Source organism: Typopeltis vanoorti, chromosome 15 (genome assembly GCF_054136105.1).
Source record: "Typopeltis vanoorti isolate ZY-2024b chromosome 15, IOZ_Tvanoo_1.0, whole genome shotgun sequence".
NCBI classification, from domain to species: Eukaryota; Metazoa; Arthropoda; class Arachnida; order Uropygi; family Thelyphonidae; genus Typopeltis; species Typopeltis vanoorti.
The window spans coordinates 36318654-36338616 of NC_143563.1; the positions used below are offsets into that span (position 1 = coordinate 36318654).

The 19963-nt window shown below is 33.0% G+C and overlaps 1 protein-coding gene across 3 annotated transcripts in view; it reads left to right on the forward strand.

The window, feature by feature from the left end:
- The window catches only part of LOC150098622 (E3 ubiquitin-protein ligase Rnf220-like), a 163884-nt gene that overhangs the window by 89982 nt on the left and 53939 nt on the right, over positions 1–19963 (forward strand). For all 3 annotated transcript variants that reach the window (XM_090405192.1, XM_090405193.1, XM_090405191.1), the window contains exons 6-8: positions 989–1031; positions 5075–5193; positions 18741–18864. In XM_090405192.1, the coding sequence (XP_090261318.1) occupies positions 989–1031; positions 5075–5193; positions 18741–18864 (286 nt within the window). The remainder of the gene's footprint in view (positions 1–988; positions 1032–5074; positions 5194–18740; positions 18865–19963) is intronic.

Here is a 19963-nt window from a genome sequence, read left to right on the forward strand (position 1 = left end):
TAGTTTTCAACCTAATTCAATGGTCTCTTCCTTTTCCACACCACTAGAAGAATTAACTTTTTTTTTGCTTAATGGCCATATTTACAAAGAAATAACTACTGAAAAAATGAAAAGATGTTATTGTACAGTGGATGAATGTGTTATGGCTATTTATTTTTTTACGACAGGATTACCATCTTGAGTACAAGTGGTCATAAGTCTCATACATCCTAAATCGAGGGCTGACTGTATTTCTTACTAAAATTAAATATCTGTTTTAATACATGTTTTGTTTCTTTCTATATTAAAAATATAAAGGAAAAATCAAGTTTCTGTTTTAAATAAAATTTTTTTATTCATTAATAACTTGATCAAAAAAATCTAGTTTGCAGCTTTTAAGCATTATAATGCTAATTGATGATGGAAGTCATATAAAAATCGTTTATTTATAGAATTTTTAAATCGGCTTTTAGGCATATTTATATTTTTCACATCCATAATTTCATTCAATGCTGTGCAGTCTATGCAGAAATTTCGTTATAGTATGAAATACTTAAGTGGAATAAAATCGAAATCACACATTTAATTATAATATATAGCCTATTTTTTTAATTAAAAAAACTTTCACCAATGAAAATATTGATGTTATGTTTGTTTTGCTTTATTTTCAAAATGCATATACCTCACCTAATATGAATTGTATACTTACTAATTTAGTTGCCTAAATATTATTTTTTCAGTTAGGAATTTGCAGAACCATGTAATTTAACAGTATGATAATAAATACAATCTTTCTAAATATATATAATTTAATATCATCAAGAAATTGATTGCATAAATGCTACTTAGTAGTGCATAATTTAAGATCAGTTACTTTTCTCAAAATTATTTTCTTTTTCTTTAAAAAAAATAGTAATGTGATATAACCATCACACATTTGTTCCCTGGTGTGTGTGTTGCTTACTTTTTTAGTTAGAAATGTGAATGACAAAATAACCTTCTTTTTTAGACATATCATCGAGTTAAAGGAAGCCGCCAAAATAGGCTTGCTGGTAAGTTATCATTTCTCTTTGTCTGCTACTTTTCAATCTCTCTCTCTCTCTCTCTTTCCATCCCCTCCCCTCCTTTCCTCCCATTTCATATCCTTACTACCTTTCCCCCCTCTTCCCCTCCTCTGCAGCTTTTCCATATAAATGTCCACCCAAGTGCCAAAAGAGACAACCATAATGAAAAAAAAATCCAATACTATCTGTTTAAAATTCAATGAGGTGGGGAGAGGTTTGAAGGCAGTGTTTGTGCTGTTTTTTTTTTTTTTTTTTTCTTATGAGGAATAGGAGAAAGAGATTATGAGAGAATTTGATCTTGTGGAAGTTTTTTTTTTTTTTTTTCATTTGCATGCATTTTTTTATAACATGGAACCATATGTGATGTGACACATGCTCTGAATTTATAGACTATAAATGAATGAATCTGCATGATATTAAACGTAACTCCAGATAAAAGAATATCTGAAACTGACTGAACATTCTTGAGAAAATTTCACAAAGAACTTGGGCATTATTAATGCAGTAAAGATTTCATTTTCTGTTTTTCTAATACAGTGAGAAGTAAGCTGCAATAAAATATTCTTTGAAATTGAAGAGAACACGTTTAGAAACAAAAGCAATCCTTTGACAGCTGTTTTGTTCCTTCTTGACTATAGTAACAGTTGGCTGTTTCTTGATAGGAGAGGGGGAGAAAAATTGAGAGAGATAATAAGAAAGACCTTGATGGGAAAAAAAATCGTCAGATTTAAGCAAATTTTATACATATTATTTGTGATCTGAATCAGGGAGTTTAATGTTTCAAGTAGTTGTTTGATGAAAACTGCATTCTTACTACTATGTTTGTTTTGCATCCTTTATAGTTGTTTAAAATCCATATAAATGGCCAAGTGGATATTTATATGGACAAGTAGTTAGCATGTGTATTTCAAATAATGAATTAAGGTTTAATTTTTGAATGTAAATTTCACAGCATAAAAGGTTGCTTATCTTTTATAAAAATTATTAAAGTACTTACAAATTTCTTGAATTATTGATATGTTTTTAGTTTATATATGTTGTATTTAAAAAATGTAGTGTTATTAAAGAGGAAATTAGTCCATATGATGACATATTTTTCTTATTTTGAAAGGACAGATCAAGTTAATTTCTAATTAATTTAGCACTTCATATTTTTATTTTTTTATTTTTTTTTTAAATTTTGATATAAAAGATATGCAGTGATTATTGCATAGTTGTCATGTTCCATTTTATTTTTTAATGAAATTTTATATACTTTCATGAAACATGGAGAAATCAGAACTGTGGTGTTTATGTTTGAACACATTTTCTCTGGGAAATTTTAGCTTTACAGAATGCATATACCTCTGTGTACTGTGCATATAACTGTCAATACAATGAAATATCTTCACTGTATTGAATTTCTAGGTAATAGTTTATTGGACATGATGCAGGTTCCCTGTACTGGCCTGCCATTTGTTTCAAACTTGAATAGAAAAACATATTCTATTTTCTTCTGACTATGCTATAGAAACAAGGCACTTCTTTGGAAGACTTAACTGTGATAAATTATTTGTATAAATTAAAGACAAACTTAAATTTAGGTGGAACTAAATTTAATCAATGTAAACTTTTCACCTAAGTATCAAAGGCATCCTCAGTATGTTAACTATGTAACACAAAATAAAATACAATGAAATAATTAATTTTAAAATCACCACTAGAGCATAAATAAGACAGCAGATGGTCAGTAAATTCCTAATTTAAAAAATTAATATAAGATAATAATCAGGAATTTACAGAAGGTTAGTATGATATTTACCATAAAGGGAATAACTGAAGGCCATTTGTCTGTTTAAATTCAGGCTGTGTAGAAAGGCCTCGCAGCTCTTTCTATAACCATTCTTATAGAATGGCTATAGAAAGAGTAAACCACAAGACTGCTCTGGTTTATGATATGGATGTACGATTTATGTTCCTCACAATAGACAGCTGCAGATAAATTATGATAAATTTATCACATGTTTCTTGAGAACATACCATCTCAACTAAATATAGGGTTCTAGATTCCTTGTAGCGGTTATACAAGAGAACTCTGAGGCCTTTCTACGCTGCCCAGATTTAAACAGATCTGACTGTCTTTGGTTATCCCCGTTATGGAAAATATCATATCAGTCTTCTCTAAATTCTTAAATATTATCGTATTATATTATTATTATTTTTTTTTTTTAAATTAGGAATTTACTGACTGTCTGCATTAATTCTTCTACTGCAGTTTATTTTGTGTTCCATTGTTAATGTCCTCAAGATGACTTGGAGATACTTGGGAGAAAATTTTACATCAATTAAATTTATTTCCACATAAGTTTGAGTTTCCATCTTTAATTTCTACAAACATTGATGGTAAATTATTGCAATTAAGTCTTCTATCCTCTGGACTGTACTTGAAGAAGATACATCTAGATGACATCAAATAGTTTTTATTGTTATCTTTTTTTTTTTTTCATACTGTCATTATCTAGATGTATCTTTTGCAGGTACAGTCCAATTCTAAGAAGTCTTAATTGTAATAATTTATCATAGTTAAGTCTTCCAAAGAAGTACCTTACCTCCTTAGCAGAATCAGAAGAAAATCCTGATATGCACTATTTGATTAAAAAAAATCTGAGTTCAGTTCTCATTATTGATATTGGGAATACTTATCTGTCATCATTGATATTGGGAATACTTATCTGATGTCAGAGCTATTTTAAACATAAAAACTTATAAATATAAATTATGTCTGAACCACATTTGAGATTAGTTATCATATTTTTAATTAATGTTGGATTTCCCCAGGAGTCTATGCTTTCATCTGCACTATTCCTGCTATATATCAGTGATCTCTGACATCCAACCGTATTCATGACTTTGCTAATGATAGTACTCTTCTTTTATCTTCTTCACTTACAAAATCTTATAGTGCTCAATGACTTAAAAATCTATCTCGTTGCCATTCATTCTCAAGTGGGAGGATAACTTAGTGGTTTTAATGCCACCAAAATGTTCATTTTCTGGGAGAAAGACTTGCTTCATGATCACTCTTGCCAACTGGAAGGTGATTCAAAACTTTGTTCATGACCATATATATCTTCTGGTGATATGATCAGATCTTTTTACTTATCTCTGGATGTGAGCTCTTAACTAGCTTCTCCAGTACTTTAATGACCTCCCATGAAATATTGATTGGACTATAATTGATTGCATCATTCTTAGCTCTACATTTATATAATGGAATTATCTTATCCTCCTTGAACTCATTAAGAATCTTGCTCATGACGAAACTCTGAAAAACTGTTGAACAACCAAGACAGAGGAATTGCTAATTGTCTTGTGTTTTCCTTCAACACCCATGCTGATATCCAATCCAAGCCCAATTTCTCTGTTTGGGAGCATCCACAGAGCTAATAGGTACATTTAGTAGGTACTTCTTTCATAGAATGAAAGCAGTAATTCATTCTATATGCTTCTGTTCTCTCACTCTGTTTTCAAAGTCTGCATCCTTCAGCTGTTTGAGAAACCTCTCCACAGATTTCTTCTGTGGACAGGTTTCTTGAACAGCTTTTCATCATTTTTTTTTTTTTTTATATTTCTCAGTATCCAACAGGATAATGAGTAACTTCTCCTGTTGGATAATATATGATGTGGACAGCACAGTAAAATGAACAAATACTTCTAAACACAAAGTCACTGTCTTTATGTTTAAGATGGTCTTAAAGTAAATTATTTATAGTAGATAAAAAAATAATCAGTATTATAATGATATTATTACCCAGTGGCATAATTACCATTGCTGCTAAACTATGCATGCAGGGAGAGCCATACTACTTAATGGACTTGGTGAAAACACTAAGCAAAATAAATACAAATTACAAAGGACCCCATTAAAACTATCAAAGAGTTTCTGAAAACTTATTGTGGAAAGGAGAAGTTATGCTGCTGTCATAATCAAAAAGTGAATTTATTCATTTTTTGTTTATAAAAATTTGAAGATTTGCTTTTTTTTTATTTAGCAAGAGCAGTTAAAGGAAAAAAGAAGAAATCTGATGAAACAAATTGTCCTGTTTGTAATGAAAAGTTGTTTGGTACTCCAGAAGAGCTTACTGTTCATGTCGAACAGTGTCTACGGAAAGTAAGTTCATGACTTCCTTTTCATTGTTTATATTTAAACATGTTTAACCATTCTTCTTGCCAGGATGTATGTTTGCATCATACAAAATGCAGATATGAAGTGTCATTGAAATTCATTTGAAATACCATTTCACTGAAATGACATGTATGCAAAGTTTAAGATAACTGATATATTCATCTACCATGGTTAAATTAATGGATATTAAAGGTTATTTTATAATAGTATCTTTTAATTTAGTAAATCAGAAAATAGTCCAAATAATATACTTTCATACTTATTATTTTACTACTGTTATAAATAAAAAAAAGGTAAAGAAGATACATTTGTCTTGGGAGGCTGTGAACTGCATATTTTTACACAATATATTTTAATACCTTTTTATTTTCTTTATTTGCCAATATTTAGCTAGTGTATAGGATTATTATATTATTTGGACTATTATCTGATTTACTAAATTAAAAGATACTATTATATCAGTGAAATAACCTTTAATGTTCATTAAGTTGAGCTGAGTTATATTAAACTAAAGTTTTACTCAAACACAGTAGTTGTCTCCATAATTTTCAAAAATGTATTAGCGTATAGGAATTTACAATTGAAAGACTAATGAATAAATTCAGTAAATTCACTTTTAAAAAGTAAGAGGAAGAAATGGGATCTTTTAACTATTTTTATTTTCCAGTGAAATCCATATTATCTATTTCCTCAGTCTCTATGAAAAGTTTAGTTTTGATTAAAAAGTCTAACTATTAAACACAACTTTCTTCAGTTTCTTTTGTTATAAATTTCATAGTGTGATGAGTGGTGGATATCTCAAATGCTCTACTGCTAGCCAGGAATATTTCTCAGATTGCAAATAACAAACCATTATTCTGAAATGTTATATTATATAGATTATACATTTGTGTAAGGATCTTACTTAAAAGTCAAAACTAGAGGAGGGGAAGGGATCAAAGAGTCAAAGCTGGGAAGGGATCTCTACTTAGTCAATAAGAAATGCAGAGAATTGACTAGGGCTTCTGACACTGTTCATTGTGATGGTACAACATGAAAAGTTTAGCTTATTACTAACTTCCTATTAACAATTTTCTTCCAATTTACTCAATCATCCGGGTCTCCAACATTGTCAGCTCTTATATTTCAGTCTTCTAAGGCATTTCTAACTGCATCCCACCTACATCTTGGTCTTCCTCTGATCTTTTTCCTGCCATATTGGCATTAAACACCTGTTTTGCTAATCTTTCCTTTCCCATTTTCTTTACGTGATGACCATACCACCTAAGATTATCTCTTTTCACACATTCATCAATACTAACAATGTCTTATTAATTCCTGATATCATTTTTCATACGATTCTGCTATTGATGACACCTTCACTCTCCCAGTTTTTCTCAAAATTCTGATATCTGTGGTCTCTAGTCTTTGATCAACTGTTTTACTTCTTAGTCAGCTCTGCTCAAGTCAAAACTGACTTGAACAGTTTCTCTCTTATTTAATATAAATTTATTCAGTGAAGATGGCAAATTGAAATACTAGTGGTGGTGGCAGGTGGGAGATGGCGTTGATGTAGTTGCGGTTAGTTGGAGTGTTGTAGAGTAGGTACCCTCCCTCAATGAGTATTTGGACTCCTTGGAGGTGTTACGTAATAGTAATAATAGTAATACTAATATCAATGACATAGATATTAGAAAGAAACTTGGCATTATTAGCAGAGCTAATCTCAAGTGGTATGGTCACTTGAACAGAATGGCAGTTAAAAAGATCCAGAGGAAATCCAACATCTAGGTAGACTGATACACTAAATTGTGTATTAAAAGACAGAAATATAAAATCTGATAATATTGGAGTCTTGATAGACAATAGCTTAATTTGCAGGAAAATTGTTGACAGGAAGTTTTTAATGATCTAACCTTTTCATGTAGTACTATTAATATTAATTCTTAATAATAAGTACTAAGTAATGTAACATCCTGTACATTCCTGAGGATACACATTAGGAATTTGATTATTGTAAATAAATAATTTATGAACAACTTATGGCAGTTACTTCCCAAAACTTGGAGATAGGCATGCAATCTGTTCGATTAAGATTAGAGCATGGATGATCGAATTTAAATCTAGTGCAGTGCAAAATTTTTGTCTGATCCAAGTGAACTCTTATCTAGTGTCATTGCACATGAGAAGCAAGAACATTCTTGCTTCTCATGCAATGAGTCCTCTGATTCTAGAAATCTTATGTAATCTTGGTGCTCCTGGGTTCTTATCTTAGCAAAATGGCCAGTCTGTCCAGAATAGCAAAGTCAGCAGGAACAGGGTGCTTGATAAACACCAGGTAAGGATAGTGGAGACAATTTATCTTTAGTGGTTGATAGGAAAGAAGATAACTTTCATGCCAGTTTGAAAGTAGTGTACAGATTGTATTTGTGGATAATCCTTGCTATTTGTTCAAAAGTCCCTTTAAGAGTTAAGAAGATATAGAAATCCTCTTAACATCAGATTGTAGTCTAATTAAAGGATGATAATTATCAATTATTTTCTGGATGGTGATTTCTTTATGTCCATTAGACAACAACGTGATTCTTATTTTGTTTATTTCTTCTAATAGAAGAGAGTCCAAAGAACAAATCACTCATACTTTGTGTACATGACTTTTGATTATATCTGTCTTTTGTGAAGGATGATGTGAAGTTGGGTTGATATACAACCCAACTTCAACCTGCCAGTGAAGGAAAGCTTCCTGTAAATGGAAGAATAAATATTGCCTGTACAGTTACAGATTATTACTTATCCAGAAAGGGAAGACTGTTGTTAGTTTCACTTTCAATAGTGAACTTGATGTAAGCTTATAAGGAGTTTATTCTGTCCAAAAATTGAAGTAATTCTGTTTCAGAGTTGGACCAGACCACAAAGATATCACCAGTACAAGCCAGATATGAGACTAAGGAAACATGGTGTTAAAAAGTTTGCATCCAAATGCTCCATGAAGTAATCAGCCAAAGCAGGTGAGTGGGACTGCCTATGACCATGCCTTCTTTTAGCTTATATGGTTTATTCTGCTATGAGAAGTATCCTATATTGGTGGTAAATTTAAACAATTTAATGACATGTTCAGGGAAATCATCTTGTAAAAACTGAAGATTTCTTCAGTTTTTCATCATCCTCCATCTTCACCTTAATCTTAATCAGACTGAATGCCAGTCTTCAAATTTTGGGAAGTAATCACCATAAATTATTTAATTTTTTAAAAATTAATTTTGAATTAAACAACTATACTTCATTCCTTGGAACTTTAATAGTGTTTTCTCCTGTTCACTCAGTTGTGACAGTGATGTGAAAGTATACTCATGCTGTTTGACTCATTCTTGTGTTCATATTATGAATGTTAACTAGTTCTTTTTTACTCTTTCTTCCTAAATGATGCTCATGTTACAATAAGCAAAATATTTAGGAGTTTTTAATAAATACTAATTTTCTTTGCATATGTTAAACCATTTTTTCAAAGAATTATTACATCCTTGTTATATTACCATGATTTCTCCTATTTGTCTTAAAGTTAAAATCTTCTTATCCAAGTTTCCCTTCCACAATTTTTCTTAGTCTTTTCTCAAGTGTGTTTACATAAATCTTATTATTATTATTATTATTTCCCAAGACCTCATGGAGTCACAAACTCATCTAAGAAGTCCCTTTTATCACACGCACATCTCATCATACCGTGTCTTAAACACACTCAAACTCCTTGCAGGCACCACACTCTCAGGCAAGGCATTCCAATCATTCACAACTCTGCACGAAAAAAAACCTGCCTCTCACTCCCCTACTCACACCCTCTTTATACAGTTTCTAGGGATGACCTCTGGTTCTCCCCTGATCTCCCACTATTCTCTGTAGAACTTCTCCACCATTGATCTTATAACAACCCCTTACCAACTTGTGGGTCTCTATCATATCTCTCCTCTTCCTCCTCTCCACCAGACTCTGCAAATTACATCTTCTCAATCTTTCCTCATACTCAACATTCCAGAGGTCAGAAACTACCTTAGTCAGTCGCCTTTGGACCCTTTCCAACATCTCTTCATCCTTCTGAAAACCCCAGTGACCAAATCTGGGCACAATAGTCCATGTGTGGCCTAATCAAAGCCTTATACAGTGGAACAGGAATTTCCCTACTTCTACACGTCAGTGTCCTCCACATCATTCCCAGAAGTCTTTGTGTTGTCTTCACAATTTTGGCGATGTGTCCCCTAAATTTTAGATCCTTATCCACTATCACCCCCAGATCTCTTATTTCCTCTACCTCCAACAATATATTCTCACCAAGCATAAATTCTGCATCCCATCTTTGTTTTCCAAATTTTAAAACCTTACATTTTGCAACATTGAACTCACATCCACATTTGCTTGCCCAATCACTCAATTTATTCAAGTCTTCTTGCAAGGCCACAACATCTTCACTACTCTTTATGGTTCGTCCTAATTGAAACAACTGAATATCTCTATCCAAATCTTCGCCAATATCATTAATATACAAGTTAAATAGTAATGGCTCTAAAACAGACCCCTGAGGCACTCCACTAGTGACTTTCCTTTTCCTGGATATTGCACCCCCATATAAAACTTGTTGATACCTATCAGATAGCCAGTCTCCAATCCAATGCACTAATCTAATATCCAGCCCCATCTACTCTAGTTTGACTGTCAACTTATGAGGTACTCTATCAAAAGCCTTTGCAAAATCCAAGGATATTACTGTGTATCCTTCTCCTCTATCCAAGGAAGCAGTCACTTTATTGTAATAAGTAAGTAGATTACTAAAATATGACCTCCCTTTAGCAAATCCATGCTGTCCATCAAAGATTATACTATTGTTGTCAACCCAACTCTGGATCCTAGTTCTCACAAGCTTCTCCAACAACTTAACCACAACACCTGACACAGAGATAGGCCTATAGTTTGATGCTTGAGTTCGATCACCTCCTTTATGAAGTGGCACAATCTTGCCCTCCTTCCACTCTTTAGGAACTTGACCAAGTGTAAGACTCGTATTAAAAAAAATGTCAAAAAATAAGGCTGTGGTGATATATTACCACAGCCTTATTTAAATCTAGTTTACTCAACTCTCCAAACACCTCTTGCTCACTTATAGTCAGTCTCTCCTCCCCATCATCAACTGCTCTTAATCTCTCCATGAAGTCACATTCACAAGATTGAAAGATCTTTATGAACTGCTCATTAAGTATCTCCACCACACATTCTGCAACAGCTGTCTTTATACCATTTCCTCCAATCAATGTCATCCTTCCATAATCATTCTTTCTTTTGCTGGCTACATATCGAAAGAACTCCCTAGAATTCTTTTTGGCTTCATTAGCTAACTGCTGTTCATAGTTCTCTTTAGCTACTCTCACGATCCAAGTCACCCTCCTTGCCTGGTCTTTGTAGACCTCATGAAATTGGTTACTTCCACTTCTTTTATGCTGCCTCCACAATGCCCTTTTTCTCTGTATTGCATGCTTAATCTCTTTATTCATCCATTTCACACCTACCTTATTTAACCTTCTCACCCTTGGAATACATTTAGACATTGCATCTACTAAATAGTTTTTGAAAATCCTCCAAGCTGCATTGATCGCTTTTCCAGCTAACTCCTCATTCCATGCTACACCCACAAGCTGTCTCCTGAGCTCTTCATAATCACCCCCCTTGTAGTTCCACATATACCCTTTTTTCACAGGGGTCCTTGCACTGCTGGCAACCACCCAAGTAATCACCTCATGGTCACTTTCACCAATTGGTGGATGATTTGACACCTCATTTATAATTACATCCTCTGATGAGATGACCAAATCCAAGACCCTTAATCCTCGTGTGCCCTCTGTTACATACTGTCTGAGGTAGTTATCCCTCAAAAACTCACTCATTTTCTTTACTTCCATTTGCTATCCCTTCATTCCAGTCTATATTGCCATAATTAAAATCACCCATAATGATCACCCTTTTCTTATTTGCTTGGCTTATTTGACTATCACTTATTTGACATTTCACTATCACCACCATCCACATTACCAGATCTATAACAACATCCCATCAAGTATTTGATTCTGTTCACCTCTGTCTCACACCATACTGCCTCAAAACCACTAGCCTTATTTCCCTCTTGCATCTCTGTGAACATAACTCTTTCTCTATCATCAATAGCACTCCCCCCTCCCTTTTTACCCCTTCTATCCTCACGAAACATATCATACCCTTTCATCTCTATTCCTGTCAAGATGTCGTCCTCATCTAACCATGTCTCACTTATTCCGACAATCTTTGGGTGAACATATGCAATTAGTGCAACCATTTCGTCTACCTTGTTTCTTATACTTCTAGCACTGGTATACAAACACGACAGCTCATTTCTGGATCTATAGTTAGTTCCACTGATACCACTCACTCGATGTGATCTCTCCATGCTGGACTGGGGCCATTTCCCTTTCTGCTTCTTCATTTTAGAACCCTTTTCAATTTCATCTGTTTCCTCTTGATCCCTGGTCATCCCATTTCTTTCCTGCCTACACATGCTCTCACCTCCTCTTGGAGCATCCACCTTTCTCATGCTGTGTACCCCTGTCCACCCTGAGCTTTCCTGTTTCCCTGCTCCTCTTGCACACCCAATCACTCATTTTCTATACTCATACCACTCACTTCCCCATTCATTTCCACTTCTTCAATCTCTCCTGTCTTACTCTCCTGCTCATCCACATCACTCCCCTCTTGATCTGATTCACATGCAACACTTATATGCAACACTCAATTGGGAAGTTCCTCTGTAATTCTCAGTCCATTTTATTTCCCATTTTGTAAATGGGTACTATGAGAACTATACTCCAATGATCTGACACCTATAATCTCTTCAGTTTTCATGTCCCCTTTATCATTCTGATTCCTTTTACATTCTCTTTCCTCTATTTCTAAACTTTTCAATACCTTCCTAAATATCTTGCCACCTTCCTGATATTTATAGTCTGTTTTTTGCCAAAATCTTTTCATGACTTTTCTTCAACTAGTTTTACACACTGCTTCACTAACTTACATATTTCTCTATATTCTCTCAGAGCACAGGCTGACTTACTTGCGAGAAACTTTTAATACATTTTCTTCTTTTCCTTCACTGCCTCTGACTTCCTGCCATGGATTTCAGATTTTTCTGATAAAAAATTTCACACTGGTTCAGGATACAAGATTATACTGAAGAAAGTGTGAATACCATTTGTGAGGAGGATAGCAATGAATATCAATGAAAAGAAAAATATGTACAAAAGCTTTAAAAAGGAATTATCAAAGTCTAGCAGCTTTCAGAGATGAACAGTAGATACTCAAATATAAAAATCGTATTGGAGGGAAAGTATTTATTTGAAAACAAGATCCAAACACTGGCAAAATATGAAGAAGGCATTCATTTATTTAGCTAGAGATGCATGCATTGAAATCGTTTACAGGGATTTTTAAAAAAAATGAGAATTTCATGGTGGACTCAAGGAGTTAAAGGCCACCCTGGAAAAGAAATGATACTGAAAATTCATGGAAAGCAAGTCAGCAAGTATTCAAAGCTGTGTGTAAAAAGTAGCTAAAAAAGAAAGAAAGACCAAACTTAGAGACATTGATTTATATTGCTAGGAAAGTATATGGTGAATTTCTCTGTAAAGTTTGAACAGTAAAAGCTACAGTAACAGAAGAAATAATGTAAAAAAGTTCTTTACTAGTAAGTTTACATGAGCTCTTATCTGTTAAGTGTACAGATTAACTCTTAGTTTGCCAGTGAGTTCTAAGTGATGATCACTTCCAGTGTCAAATCCTTTATATGCTCTTGTATCTTGAGCCAGAATGAAGATAATTCACTATCAACGACATAGCCAATGAGGCTTCTCTTATTTCTTGCATCTGAAAAGTCTCTTATTATACACTAAAAACAGAGAGACAATAAATATCAGGATGGTGGCAAAATGTTCTAGAGCTATTGAAAAGACAAATGGAGGAATCAAAGATGATAAAGGTAACATGAAAATTGAAGATAATGATATCCTAGATGTCTGGATTAATTGATTTGAAAGACTGTTAAACAAAACAAGCAGTGACAGAACAGTAATAGAAAATTTTCAAGAGGAGTGCAACCAGGAGTACATATCAATACTTGAGGTAAGAAAAGCCATCAAAAACTTGGAATGTGAAAAACAGCTGTGTAGATGATATTCAACCAGAAATGCTTAAAAATAGAAGTATAGTTTTGCAGTGACTGCATAATTCAGATGACATATGGTCAGAAGGTCGAATTCCAAGTGATTCAAGTAGAACTCTTATAGTTTCAGCTGTAAAAAATGGTAAGAAAGCTGAATGTGAGAATTGCAGAGGAGTTTCTTATCCGAGTGTTCCAGATAAGATTTATGCAAGTATACTTGAAAAGAGATTGAGAAAAATTGTGAAAGAGAAACTTGGAGAACAAGCTGTGTTTAGGCCAAATAGAAGTTATCAAGATCAGATTTTTATTTCTTAACAAATAGTTAAGAAATCATAGGAATATGACAAGGATCTCTACTTAAGTTTTGTAGATCTTGGAAAGGTATACAACAAGGTGGTCAGAGAAAAACTTTTCAAAACACTACAGTTATGTTGGGATAAATTGAATATTATACAGAGCAATACATAATCTATATTTAAGTTGTAAGTCAGCAGTTAGAAATGAAGGAAATACAGAAAAATTGTTTGCTGTAAAATCAGTATTAAGACAAAAATGCACATTATCTCCACTTGTATTCTTCATCTACTCATATATGAATTGCATTATGAAAGAAAGTGGCATTAAACCTGATATTAGAATCTGAGATATCCTCCTTAGTTCTTTGCTTTATTCAGATGATGTACTAAACACATCTAGTGCAAGGCTCTAGGGTTCTTTAACTAAATTGCATAACAACTGTAACAAATTTGGCATGAAAATCAGTAATAAAAAGACCAAAACTACAAAAATAAGCAGGAACATAGCAAACTTCAGGTGCATTTTCAAGGGAGAACTTATAGAACAAGTAATATATTTCAGCTATTTAGGCACAGTTTTTAGTGAAGATTGCAAATTAAATTTGGAAACAGACAACAGAATAAGCAAAGTTGATATGGTTAAATATAGGTTGAAGTATACTCTATTTAATCACAAAAGAAACGAAGAAATTATGAAAGAATTAAACCAAGAATCAGCAATAGAAAAATTTAAAAATATAAACATAAATGGATGGAAATTTGGAAACATTCTTTCTATTTTCAAAGAATGAAAATAGAAAAATTACCAAAACAAGTCTTAAAGTACAAGCCATTAGGAAAAAGAAAACCAGGACGTCCTCTTAAACGATTCAACGATGATTTCTAATGCCGGAACAGGCCACGCTAGGCCTAAATCCTTATGTATGACGATGATATGGTTGAATAAATTCTTATGGAATAAGAGAGAAATTAGCCAGAACACCAAACTAGCAGTATACAAGACAGTGATGAAACCAGTTCTAAATTATGGATCTGAGAGTTGAGTTAGAAATCAAGCACATGATCAAACACTAGAAAACAAGGCTTAAGATATGAGAGGTCTGAGAAAAATCTGGGGCATCAATGGCAGAATCATATTAATAATGAAGATATTAGAAAGGAATTTGACATTGTTAGCATTCAAGAATGTGTGAGCAGAGCTGATCTAAGGTAGTATGGCCACTTAAATAGAATGAGTGAAGAAAGGTTAGCAAATCAGGTGTTTGATGCCAAGAAAAAGACCCACTGAATGAACAAGGACTAGGTGGATTAATTCAGTCAGAAGTGCATTGAAAGCAAGAATAGACTAATCTTTGTATCTGTTGTTGAATACTATAACTATTCCTTCCTTTCCCTGATTACAATTTCATGAATATGGAAAATCACAAACATTTTATGTTTGTGATTTAGAAGAATCTCACTTTTATTTTATTTTTTTTTGTTTGAATGACAATATGTCAACTTGCTCTTAATTCTTCTGGTAGTTTGACTTCTTTTTCATTGAAAATTTCATTGATTTTCACAGTTTAATGCAGCAAAATGTAAGATCTTGAGGTTTGGGACACATTGATGGGATGCTGCATACTCTATGGGAGGAGTTAAACTGGAGGAAGTAGAGGAGAGACAAGAGATCTGGGGTTGATGATTGATAGAAACCTGAAATTTAGAGGACATATTGCAAAGATAGTGAAGGTAACAGAGGATTGCTGCAATAATGAGAAGGACATTGACCTGCAGAGATAAGAGTTATCATTCCGTTGTATAAGACTCTGATCAGATCACACTTAGACTATTGTTCTCAGATCTGGTCCCCAGAATTATCCCCAGGATTTGAAGGGGATAAATTACCTGTGGAAAGGGTACAAAGGTGGATAACAAAGATGGTTTCAGGACTGTACAATGTTAGTTATGAGGATCGGCTGAGGGAGTGTGGACTGCAGAGTTTGGATAGAATGAGAGGTGATATGATTGAGATTTTTAAACTGTTGAGAGGTGATTACAGGATTGACACTGAGGAGTTCTTTCGCTTGGTTGAACAGCGTGAAAGAGTCATGACAAGGGCCATCCCTGGAAGTTACGAAAGGAAACTTTGAGAAAGAGGGTGAGGAGTGGTTTCTTTGCATGGAGGGTGGTTGAACCATGGAATGCATTGCCTGATGGAGTGGTGGGGGCGAGAACAGTCAATGCGTTTAAGGAGTGGTATGATAGACTTTGTGTTTCTTAGAAAGGACCTCCCATGATGAGTCTTTTGACTCCATGGAGGCCTGAATAATAATAATACTTCATCTATTGAAGGTTCTCTCTCTTGAATTCTGCTGAAGTTGAGTTGTAGTTTGTTCTAGTAGCTGACTTTTCACTGTTTGTCATTGTTTTCTGATGAAAACGCAGTGGTCCAGTTTGTCTGAATGACACCCTAGCTGGCATGAAATTAGATCATGTTTTTGGTTTAAGTCAATAAGAGTACAGTTTGGATAGCTAAAACTCAAATTGCCAGCCCATCCTTTTTTGTTCGGTATCCAGGCAGACCTAACAGGGTGCACTATGAGGAAGTGAGAATTGGGCATTAGGTCAGAATCCCTGGCTAATCTCCACATTCTTTAAAAGGCTATGTGGAAGGTTTCTGGTAGAAGTCCAGGAAGAAAAAACAGTTGTTTATTTTCCTATTGTGAAGTATATTTCTTGATGTATTGATATATTGTGAAAAAAACGTTTGCATTTTTTCAACCATGTAATTCAAGTACTACATAAATCGAAGGTTAGGTGTATTATGTTGTAGTATAAAGAATTTTAAAAATCAAATGGATATGGTATAGTTTCTTTACTGTGTGGCTAAATGAATGAATGCTTTTTTTTTATTGTTTAAATACACCAGGAATGTATCTAACATGTCTAAGCCATAACACAAAATAGCACACGTCATCCACTTGGTGGTTAGACTGATTTGTTTGTAACTCTTATTTAAACTTATTCTGGTAACATTCCATGTTAACTTCTTGGCCACTTGCCCACACGTATGCTATAGGTTTTGCAACCTCTTGTGTGGAAGGGCACCATGATAGGACAGTCCTTTTAAGTACAATTTAAAGTGTTTCTGCAGTAACATAGTTGAATGTTCTGTGTTTTACAACAGATCATAATTTGTTTTATTATCAAAGTATAAAACTCTTACATTTTTTTCCTGTATACTGAACCCTAATCCTCAGTTTTCACGATAGAATGATTCTGCAAAAGTACTTTGTAAATCAAGACTGACATTTGTATAGAAAATGTTAAGTTCCATAACACTCAATTCAATATTTACATATTTTAAAATAAATTTAACACCTTATTTTTATGTATAGATAAACCACAAAAATTTAAGGATAATAAAACATGCCATTAAACAAATACTTTTATTTAAATAATTTATTATTAAAGATACAGTATATATAGCTATGTTTTGAACAGTTATCTCCTTATTTAAATTAGCTAGTGGACCAGTTATATTATTATAATAAATAGATCATTTAAATTCACATTATATAGAATATATTAATTGACAGCTTAATTATAGCATCTTCAAATTGCATGCATGGTCTGGTAGATTGATATCTCTGTGTATGGTAACAATCAAGTGACAACTGGCATAACTGACTCAATAATTGTATGCTACCAATGGGTACAGAACCCACAACCATGGGGTATAAGGCAGCTGCATAACTTCTCACACACACACATTAAGCTGAAAATATATTGTGAAAAAAACGTTTGCATTTTTTCAACCATGTAATTCAAGTACTACATAAATCGAAGGTTAGGTGTATTATGTTGTAGTATAAAGAATTTTAAAAATCAAACGGATATGGTATAGTTTCTTTACTGTGTGGCTAAATGAATGAATGCTTTTTTTTTATTGTTAAGTATTATAGAGTAAAATATAATTTTACCCTATAATACTCATAATCCACAAATAACTGCAATTTAGAAATTTATGTATTTATATTCACAGAATAACTGACTTGCAGTAGTGAAGATTTGCTTTGATACTTTTGATTAGTGCCTTAAGGTTTCTCTATCATCTTTGTGAGAATATAATAACAATGTAAATTAAAATTATGAGGCAACATCAGCATGGTGCATCTAGCAAAAATTCAGTCCTTTTTATGGTTCATGAAGAGTTTCAATCAGCACAGTGTAATTTTAGATGTGGATATAAGAATCAAATCCCCCATTAATAAAATAATAATTAAGTGTTCAATTGGGTTAAAAAATAGAAAACTTAATGATGATAATTTTTAAAGGATACATTTTACTTCTGTGAGATAGTTTTGTGTGAGTGATAAATACAAATTTGGCAAATACATGAGTCATGTATTTGCCAAATTTGGAGTTCAAAAAATTCCATATAAAGTTTCACATGAACAAAGAATACTATGTTCATATGACATCTTCATATGGATTTTAAGACACCTATCTTTTAGCTGGAGAATCCTGTTTTGTTGTTTGGATATAGAAATGTTGATATCTTAATATAATTGGAGAACTTTGCAGCCTCTCTAATTATTATTAAACTCTGAATTTCAGATTTTTTTTGAATTGGTTGATGGGAGGGAACTTAGTCTAATATTTTCATTGGCTGGACTTCTTTTGGAACATTTCCTTTCAGATTTCTATAAAATTTCTTATAGGATACATGATTTGGAAACACTGAGGGGGGAAAAAAAGTATTATGACAATGATTGATGCCATACTCAGCCATGTCCATTTGAAAATATCAGCTGATATTTTCAAATGGACTTGGTGATATCAGGACTTACATTTCTATTTAACATATTGATAATCATTGACACAACTTGGTGACATATAATAATTAAAAATCAAGTACACTACTATAGATCAATTCTGTGAATAAATACAGACTTATGAAATCACAATTTTTTTGAAGTGTTCTGTATTTTGGTTGGTTTTGTTTATATAATTTATCTATAGCTTCTAAAGTGCACTTGTCTTAGAGAGAAGATTGTGACTCTGAAGATGAAAATGTTGATGTTGATGGAGAAGAATCATTTGAAGAATATGAATGGGCTGGACAGACAAGAATACGTGCAACTACTTTATTTGAAGGAGGATTTTCCAGTAAGAAATTCCATATATTTTTTACTTAAGCTTCATTATCTGTTTCCTTTTACATACATTTGAGCTTTTTAACAGTTTAAGAAAAATCAGCATTTTGCAAAAATTTTTTATATATATATATGGATAATATTGATGTTTGTGATTGTTTTTAGGTGGGAGATGAATTTCATTGCCTGGTGAGACCACCACCCCACTTATTGGAGGCCTGATGCGGCTTAAAAAAGTTCCATGTTTGGTCTCTAGAGCAGGGTTTCTGGACTCTCTAAAAATTTTAAAAAATTACAAAAATATATATAAAATTGATTGGAAAAAAAAAAGGATGGGGGAATCCTTAGTCCACCCACTGCACAAATGCATTATAGGTTTACTAATAACTTTTTGTGGGTGGGAACCAACAATAAAAATAAATAAAGCTTCTGTAATGTAGTATCCATTTTCAGCTGGAAAGCATTGTTTTATTACCTTCTTTAAAACCTATGGTTTTATAATTTTCTGGCTGGGAAATACATTCTTAAAATAAACACAATGTCCAACAGTTTTGTGTTTCACTTATTTGATTATGGACTTTGTGGAGTTAAATGACTCATTGAAAGAGGTCAATTATAGTAGTGTCATTATACCTGAGATTACTGTAGATTGTGATACCTTAAATTCACATTGCCCTTACCATCCTCTTTGAATGCATTTCATCATCCTTTGCTCACTACATGAAAAATAGTAGGATTTACTCAGTTAGGTAAGAAGATTACTTCTTGTCAGGCTTAATATGCTTTTTTTTACATAGTAAAAAGAACATGCTACAAATATTATTGAACCAAGTATAGCAATAATATAATGATAAACCTGTATTCTAGTGTGATGGAATGAAATAGCACAGGGAAATATTAAAACATTTAATAGTTCCAATATCTCATCTCTCTCCCAGAGATATCAACTGTGATAAAATTTAAGAATTGTAATAACATGCAAACAAAAGTGGAGGATGTTAGATTAGAAGCCTAAAGTTGAAGAGGAGTCATCATCATCATGCTTTTCAAAAATTGAGGCTAGAGTGACCTGTTCTAGTCTTAGAAGTCATTGTTGAATCTCTTTAAAAGAT